Below are 9,495 nucleotides of genomic sequence, written 5' to 3' on the forward strand. Positions count from 1 at the left end.
GAGTAACGCAAACGCAACCGCAAAAAACCTTCCGCCCACACGCAATATACACCGGATTGTGTCAAGCTCCACGAGACGGCTCCGTTTACATCCAACCGCTGGAAAAGCTGCAGTACATATGCCGAACCTGTACGTGGCGCTGTAACTTCCTCCACAAAAGCAGCAACTTCCTCCACAAAAGCAGCGAAGAAGAATGGTTGTCATGGCTGCACTTCTGTTTTTTCTCCGCGGTGGGGGCGGAGGGAACCGGGCAGAGTTTTTCGCCGGTCAATGTGTGTTAAAGTTTAAATCTTCATGCTTCCTCATGCAGCAGCTGATCCAGTAAGTAAACCCGACAGTAAAAATAAACATATTTATAACTAGTTTAGTTTGAGAGGTAATTAAAATAGCTAAGGGTGGTGATCTGACTTGAAGTGTGTGTTTTGCTCCCGCTGCATCACAGCCGGAGGAGCTGCGTGTCTCCGTCCTGTCAGATTAGACTTCACTCGCGTTTATGTTCATATCGAGATAAAGATAAATAATCTGAATCTGAATCTGGTGGGGAGAGGCGGGGCTATGAAAACGAATGACCGTATAGGCGACTCCACGGCCCCGTTGGACCCCCCAGAGCGCTCCGTTCCCAGATCTATCCACCTTTGGACCCGTTGTCGTTTGCGGGGTCTGTTTCTACGTTTCCCTTACGGTGTCGTCGAGCTTAGAGGGCTATACGCATGAGAAATATGCGGATTCAACCCGTATTTGTCCTCGTGGAGCCGGGGCCTTAGGCTTTTCTAAACACCCCCACCATTAAACCATAAAACCCCCAGTCCTTTAACCATTTGCAAATCTCTTTTACCCCCGGTGGAATGTCAGTCCTTAACATATGTCTGTTACACACATACAAGACAAAAAATACAACTTAACAGAGTAAAAAACATAATATATGCTTATCTGTGATAATATGATAATAAATGATGATATGATAATTTGACACAACACCTGTGAATTCTTTATTTGTAGGTACAAACCTTAAAAAAGAAAGCCCTTCCTTCACATATCTGTACTTCATCCCTCCTTCCTTTCTTCTCCCTTCTTCTCTGCAGAGGATCAAAGCGGTGGCAGCCCCGATTCGCGGGGGGGCCAGCTCCCGCCCCGCAGACCACCGTGGCCTCAAGGAGCTCTCCTACCCTCTGGACCCCAATGGGAACAAGGGCCTGTTGATGAAGGCTCCCACCCACACCATCGTAGAGACCATGATGTAAAGGAATGAGGCGGAGGCTCTCTATGAGAACGCTCTCCTCTCCTCTGAAATGCTTCTAAAGCTAGCTAGTTTTCTGTCTATCTGTCTATCTGTCTGTCTGGTGGACTGATAAGGGTTTTAAGGAGAAAAAAAAAATCGCCCGGTTTCAAATCTTCTAGGAATACTTTGCAAGTAGTTTTCTCTTGGTGGGTTTTCTTAAGAGGGTAGCAATCACATTTCAAATCTATTTCTGAAACAATTAATGGTGCTGGTCTTTTTTCCCCTCTTTATAATATCCATGTGACTAAATGTCCCACTCTTAACTTGTTCAAAGGCAGAGTGGCAAATTACCACCAGCCTCTGGTCATACATTTGTTTACGCACATTTTTGCAGAAAATCGGATCTAAAAATTGACAAAAGTGGTCATTGAGTATTTGAATCAAACAGCTTTTTGTAACTACCGAATGAAAAAAGAGATCACAGATAACCAAAAAACGTATTTTTTTTTTCATGTTCTTTGAAAATTGTGTGACTGTGATACAATGAACTGGGTGCACTTATCTGAGGGCAAGTGCCATTGGGTAATTTTGATTTATTCTGGTTTATTTATCCAGTTGAGATGAAGTAGAACATGGAGTGGGTACAGCATCATTAATTAAAAAACATCTGTTTAACCCAATGCACAATTAAATATAGACATCTATGAAGTCACATGTTTCCCTTTTGAAATCAGCAGTTCTTGAAACAACATTTTGTGAGAACTATGACCAACCTAAATTTCAAAATGTGGCTTTGAAGTGTCTCAATCTCATACATCCTCTAGATTTGTTTCTGTGCTACAATAGATTATACCACTACACAGAATTCCCTGTTAAAAATCAAAATGTAGAATTGTCACAGCCATGATTGCCAACAACCCCAAACAATCCAGCATTCTGGTTTTTGCACCCATTTTATCCCCATCTTCCATAGCAATGAACTATGGGTCAAACAGAAACTAGCACTGAACGCATCAGGAAACCCGCTCCTGCTCAAAGACAGAGGTATCTGAAAGGATTTGAAGTGTGGAGGTTGAACCCTTGAGTGTGTTGTCTGTGGCGTACTGTACAGTAGTAGCTAATCAGTCTATCTATATCTATCTCTCTATCTATCTTTCTCTGTCCTAGACCAGTTTACAGTACATTAGTGACTGCACTAGGCGCTCTTGGCTTACAATTTTTGGATTGGATTATTTTTTATTTTACAGGGGAAGTTACATTGTTATTAGTTGTTCCTCTGTCATTGTTTAGATTTTTTTTTATTATGACTATAATGTTATTGGTATTCACTATTGATGATAATCGCTGTAGTTATACATAGAGAAAGGAAAACGTCTTTTATCGGGCGAACATTTCAAGCTACAAATCTTACATATACAGTGGCAGCCATTGTAGTGATAATCCTCTTTGTTGATTTCCTGCCAACTATTCCGTCTTTTTATTATCAAAAAAAACCAAACAATGCAACTGATTTATCCCAAATATTTTCTCCTGTGGTAGTGTGGGTCAAACATTCAGTGAGCAGTTCAATGTACTGTGAAACAAGAGAATTCTACAATGGCTCCATCTGTGAGTTCCTGGTGTCGGGGGTTTATAGCTTTTACTGTAAATATCGGGACAGTATTCCATTAGGATACATTCGGCTAAACAACACGGTAATACAACATGTCACCCCAGGGTCAGACTGTCCGATCATCTGAGGGTCAATATACTTTCCAGACACTGAAATGTGGCAGCTGGCTGCAGACAAATCAGAGCCAGTGAATGACAATGAATGAGATTAGTCATGTTGTTGCTCATCTTATTTAAAACGAGTTAAAAGGAATGATTTCACACCCCAAATGTTCGAAAGAGCAAATGAAAATCTAGCTAACCATGCACTCATTCAAACCTCCATACAGGGAATTGGGTGTCAAGTCAGAATACATTTACTTCTGATTTAGTTAATAAAAGCTGTGAACTTAGACACTGTACAAGATAATGATACCGGGAAGTTGTATCTGACACCGGTAAAACCTTTACTTTAAATAGAATAATGCATTTACAGCCTAAGCTCATTGAAACTGTCTTTAGAACTCCAGAATACTGTAGTTGTGAGCCATTATCAACTTAAACTATTTGAGAAGTATGACATTTACATTCCCTTGTAAAGTCCAACATTTTTGCATTCTGGGTGAGGAATACTCAATTAAAATCAATCAAAATTAATGTTTCTGTCTTAAAAGCCACACAGATTAGAAAATCATGCATTTACCATACTTTCTTTATCAACAAACCTGGGCAACAATAATGAAAGAGTGAGTCAATGCGACTTTTTATTGCACCTTATTTGTCAAATCTGGCTTTCATATCAAATTATGAGGTCAAAAAACTAAACACTGCCATCATTTTAAAATAGATAAAAATGTTAAACTATTCATTCACATGCATTATACAGTTACACAGTACATATGCATTGCAGGAATTTGACCTACAACATCACATCAGAAGTGATTCTTGAGACCATGGCCTCATTATTGTGTGTCATAAGCTTTGATAATTGTTTTTGTCACTTTATTTAATTTCTTTCGACTAGATAAAGTAGCTCATATCGTTAAAAGGGATTTGTGAAACCAAATCCGCAGCAGACATCTATTTTCATACAGTAACAAATGTTTCCTATATAAGTCGTCTTTGTACAGCTAAGCTCCCACTGCAGACCTCCCATTTTAATACGGATACAAAGCTTCATTGTATTCTTAAACTTTTGTACAGATCTGGCTCTTGATTCCCCTGAAAGGTCTTTGCACTGTGGCTAAAAAAAAATAAGAAAAATGGACATAATGAAATAAAAGATCATTTTTAGAATATATAAAAAATGAATTTGAAAACAAAAATGGACTGTTAAATATGCTGTCTTTTCTTTAATTTTGTCTAGGTTAAGCCAAGAAATTACTACTTTTCTGGATTCAGCATTTCTAAGATGCACAAAATGGAAAGAAAGACATTTTTTATTTAGGGAACTTTAAGAACCTGCAACGTTTTGACAAATAATTCAAACACAGGCAAAAAACCTGAATAAAACGTTCCCTAGTGCTAAGATCCTTCTTTTGGTTGGGAAACACGGGCCAGAGATAATACTTTAATGCAGTCATTTATCTGTTGCCTCTGTGTGTATTTACGGTATGTACCAGTCCCTCTGCCTTCTTGCACTCCCCTTCAGTTAGCCTGTGTAAACCTTATGTTAAGCTAAGCTAACCGTTTTTTTTTATCAGAGTTGATGAATTTGCAAGAGAATCGAAGCATTAGCAATGCACAAGTTTTTACCGCCGAATGTGGAAATGTGAAAGTCACCTGCGGGTGAATGTAAAAGTTTCTGAAGATTTATTTTTTAGGGTAAAAAAGAAAAAAATAGATCTTTTTTGTTTATTTTTGTTGATCTTGTTTTATTGAATTCAGCAGTTTTATTTTTGATTGTGTTTCTGTCACATTTGCCTTTTGTATTCCAAATAGTGTATTTTAACCTCTGTCATTGGAGTAACATGTACAACTATCAATCAACAAAAAAAAAAAGCTACGATTTGTTACGTGCAATACTTTGTAGAATACTTTTATTTTTCTTGCTGTTTTCCTCAAAGGTAGGTGACGCTAGCCTGTGAATTCTTGATGAAGAAAATTTGAATCTTCAGGGTCCAGTAAAATTAAATCCTGCCACAAAATGTGTGGAAACCAAACAAATCCACTATTCCATCAAAGATCTTGTGGTTTGAAATGCACTGAGACTAAAACTTTGTCACATCAAAACTGAATTTCCTAGTGAAATGCTATTTTTTATTTTTGTGACAGACCGCTAAGTGAGTTTGTAAGAGGTATAAAACACAGTAACACTGCCACTAAGCCCACCATATTTGTACTTTTTTTATTTCAGTACTGCATTTTTGCTAATATCAGACAATTCCAAAAGCTTGCATAATTTTTAAAATGAGCAAAAAACATGCAAAAAGATTAACGATATCTGAAAAAAGTGAACCAGTTCCCTCTATAAGGGTTGTAGGTGTCTTGCTTGTGATAGAACAAATACCTTGGAGTAGTTTTGGCTGCTTTGGAAAGGCCTGCCTCTTAGTAACAATAGCAGTATATATAATGACAATTTAACCATATCAAATGTGGGCTTTTCTTTTAGAACTTTGTATGCAATTTTTACATTCTGCTTATTCCAACATTTCTATTTTAATCCAACCCCACTTCGCCAAACCCTGCAACCTCAGTGCTTTATAAAAAAAAGTGGAGAACCAAATTACATCTACGGGAGCAGAATATAAATCCCATGTTGCCTACATCATGTTCATCTCTGTTATGAAAGCGCCAACATATCTGCAGGATTCATAATCTCATTGGCTGTTTCTGTGATGAATCTTCGGGCTCTGTAGAGGTTAGAAGATAAACAGGACTTCATTTCCTTAAAACAAATATGATGTTTGGTTTGAAGTCTGATAAATATTTGACCTAAATACATATTTGGCATTTTAACTTTGATCATGTTCTGACTCAAGAGGTTAACAATGACACAAAAGGCTGTTGTCCTTACTTAAATGCTGGTATTCTCAGCGCTAAGCCCTCTGGGAAATGGAGTCCCAATCATCCTCCATTTTGATCATGGTCTCCAATGACAATGCCTCAGTCTTTCCTGCATTATACTTGCCAGCCCTCCTTTTTGAGAATGTAAATGAGAAAATGTTTTTTAATTCTTAGTGAAGAAAAAAACATTTTTTTAAAGAATTTGAAAGGTTTTATTTTTTATTTCTATGGCCAACCTGTAAGCTAGGTAAAAAAGAAAGTGTTTGAACAGGTTTTACAAAAGGTGTAAAACTTTTTTTATTTCTTAATAAAAAATGTGTCTTCAGAAAATGAACTCATGAGTTTTATGTCCCTGCATGATTGCTCATAATATTTGTATTTGTATGTTCAGATTGTATATCGTTACAACGCGTACACAACAAAAGAAACACAGTTAAAACGGCACATAGACACCCACAGTTGAGACATTTTTGCACACAAACATCATTCCATTCAAGTTCAATTTCCCAACTCGTGGGAGTTATGTACCCAAATCCCCTCGACAGCATAATAAACGGTAATCCTACAAATCCTGTAATACAAGATTTAAGGTTTTCAAGCCAATGCAGGAGGCTCCATTCCACCACAGTCATTGCTGCCAGTTTTCCTTTAATGTGAAAGTAGTACAACGGGCTGGAAACTGATTTGTGGCAAATGCAGGTACTGTAACCTGTATGTCATCAACCTATGATGTATTATATCTGGCACCTGATAATTTGTTGTGTTTATTTGTATAATGCCAAGTATCTATACCCAATTGTCTTAAGTTCCTCGGAGGGTTTGTTGTCAACAGTAAATGCACACATTAGCATTGTATACTTAACATTTTTCAATTTCCATTGAATTTTAATTTTAATTTAAAAAATGAATGCTCCAGTCTGGTCCGCATTAACAATTTATGAATGATCCTAGAGGGTCACAAAACACCGCTAACACTGGCTGGCTGGTGTCTATAACTTTTTTCGACATCACATACTTTGACTTTTTCATATTTTTGGAGATTCTGTACTTAGATTTTTTCCATATATTTTACATACTCTATTGGGACCTTTACAAAAATATATATATTCTGTCATACTACACTGTGACTTTTTACTTGATACTATATTATTTGATAGTTTATAGAGTTAATTACTTTGACATTTTGATTTTTTCCGACATACTGTTAGGACTTTTGTCAACATACTATACTATATATAGACATTTTATTTATTGGGATAAACCCCTTGAGATGCACCATCTCGTTTTCAAGGGGGTCCCGAAATGTCCCGAAACTATGACTTTTTCCTTGATACAATATTATGAATTTTTCACAATATTTTCAACATACTATCCCATGTATATGAACCGAGGAAAAAAAATGTTTTCCAATCTTCTTTATTTTTTATTTCCCACCTATTTAGGGTTAAAAAAACATCTTGCAATTTAGACTTTTTTTATTTTATTTTATTTGTAAATGTTACAGTATGTCCACTGTAGAGGACGTCAGGACCATTTTAGTTTGAACAGACAGCCAAAATTAACAGATAGACTATGTAACGTATTATGGTTATAGAGTGATATTAATACAAGAATACATTCACCTTTATTTAAAACATAAATAAGTAATTGATCTGAACATTGCTGTTTATTTGGTCATTATAAAACTAGTTTGGCTTTTGGTGAATCTTTCCAGATCTTCAAAGACTTTGTAGTCAATGTACTGGGAAAAGTACCTCATTGGACTCCAGTCGGCACAGGCTGGAGGGTCATCTTTACTAGTTTTATGGATGTGGTCTCCATTTGACCATGCTCATAGAAACAAACTTGGCATTCCTTAGGCAATTCTCATTTTTCCACTTAAAATAAAAACAACAATAAGACACACGTGCTACTCTTGGCCCACAGAGGGCCATGTCTTTCCCGCTCGTCCCTATCTGTCTCTATGTCTGCATCTGTGCGCTCATGGAGCCTCCTGCATCTTTCCCCCCTTCTTCTTGACCCTCTTCTATCCCAGGTGTGAAATCCTCATCTCTCTTATCATCTGAGAGCTCCAAATCTGAATCTCCCTTAACTATCTGGTGCAGAAAATGTCTGCTTCAGTTCCGTCTCCTGCAACAATATTGAGTCTATAAGTCCATGAAGATGGTCCTGAATAAAAGAGCTGTTATTTGAAAACTTGAATTATTTAATTGCTTTCAGAACTAATTATATAGTTCCTCACATGTTAATAAACAAGAACATAAATGATTTTCATGGTAAAAATTACAATTATTCAACAATATTTGACTTTTCCTCCTGCTTCTATAACATTTTGTTTTTGGTATGCCAGCCATTTTGGATGAAAAGAAAGAGGAACTTCCCAGCATGCAATTTTACCCAATGACATATCACTGGAAAGACCAGGATGTCCTCTGTACAGTACATCAGGGATTGATAGTGTAGTTCAAAAGAGTAAAAGGAGATGCATGTTAACAAAATGTCCACTACAATGGGCTGGGTCCCAGGAGGATATGTATGTATGTATACTAACTATATTATAGACTTTTTTTTATGACATTTTCAATACAATAGACTACATACTACATACAGACTGGATGTAAGGCTTTCACTTGTCTTATAACTACAAAAATCCTTTCATAATTCAACCAAAACAAAGAACTACAAATTAAACTTCAATTACATTCATACTTAACATTAAATGTCTCATCTTTTACATCCCTAACTTAACATGTATGAGTTGTGTATACTATGGCACGTGTCATTGACTGGGTTAAATCAATGTGCTTTTGATTGTTGATTGTTTCTTTATAGCAACACTTTGGGGAAATAAGGCGGACAACATGACTTTAAAATCAACTCTTATTGTGTTTTGAAGTAAATTATCTGATGCAAAAACCTTTGCAGCCGTGGGAACTGTAAGTGTGAGTAAATGTGTTCTGTATTTTTCCAAAGTAAGGGATTTGTCTTCATGGTGACAAGTGAGCTTAACAACCCCACCTGTGCTCATAAGCTAAGCTAACTACTGAACAACACAAACGGCCTCCCCCCCTCATGAATGTGGCTGCATGTTCTGAAAGAACTGCAGTTAGTAGCTCTGTAAACAGCTTCGGATTATGGGATATTTCCACCCAAACATCCATTTCACAACGGGGAAATAAAGGCTCAGACATAATGGAGATTAATGGAAAGCCGGCTACTAGAAACAGACCATTTTCCCAGACCGTAACTTTCCCTCGGTAGGGTCACATATTTTTATCTTCAAAACCAAATAACGGACTCCCAAGAGAGTGTTTACATGCTACATGAAATTCTAACATAAAATGGCCTGTTTATGCCTAACAGTAAGTAACCCCTAAAGACATAAGGCTCTTTTGGGCACAGTCACAAGGCTTTGTTCCTTTTATTGTCTTGATTATAATGTTGCCTGGAAACATGGTACACAAATAACACCATGTTATTAATGTGCATTGCTCCCATGTGAGCAGAAAAAAGAGGATGTTGGTAGCTTGAAACATCCTAATATAAATGTTGCAGTTGTTTTTCAGAAGCTTGAACTTTAAATAACCATCACTCCAAGGAAAGAAACACAAAGTTGACATTTCCATTCAGCGCCTGCCGGCTCCAGGAATAGACTTCACTGCTCAGAAACTCTTTTTTCA

The 9,495-nt window shown here is 37.0% G+C and overlaps 1 protein-coding gene across 2 annotated transcripts in view; it reads left to right on the top strand.

Moving 5' to 3' along the window:
- Positions 1-6,149, top strand: part of LOC117497875 (sodium- and chloride-dependent taurine transporter-like) — a 42,816-nt gene extending 36,667 nt beyond the window's left edge. Inside the window, exon 15 of one of the 2 annotated variants that reach the window (XM_034149907.1) lies at positions 1,083-1,241. In XM_034149907.1, coding sequence (XP_034005798.1) covers positions 1,083-1,241 — 159 coding nt within the window. Of the gene's footprint in view, positions 1-1,082 lie in introns of both variants that reach the window. The other variant, XM_034149906.1, reaches the window with a different exon arrangement.
- Positions 6,150-9,495: the final 3,346 nt, after the last annotated feature.

The sequence above is a fragment of the Trematomus bernacchii genome, unplaced genomic scaffold (assembly GCF_902827165.1).
Source record: "Trematomus bernacchii unplaced genomic scaffold, fTreBer1.1, whole genome shotgun sequence".
Taxonomy (NCBI): domain Eukaryota; kingdom Metazoa; phylum Chordata; class Actinopteri; order Perciformes; family Nototheniidae; genus Trematomus; species Trematomus bernacchii.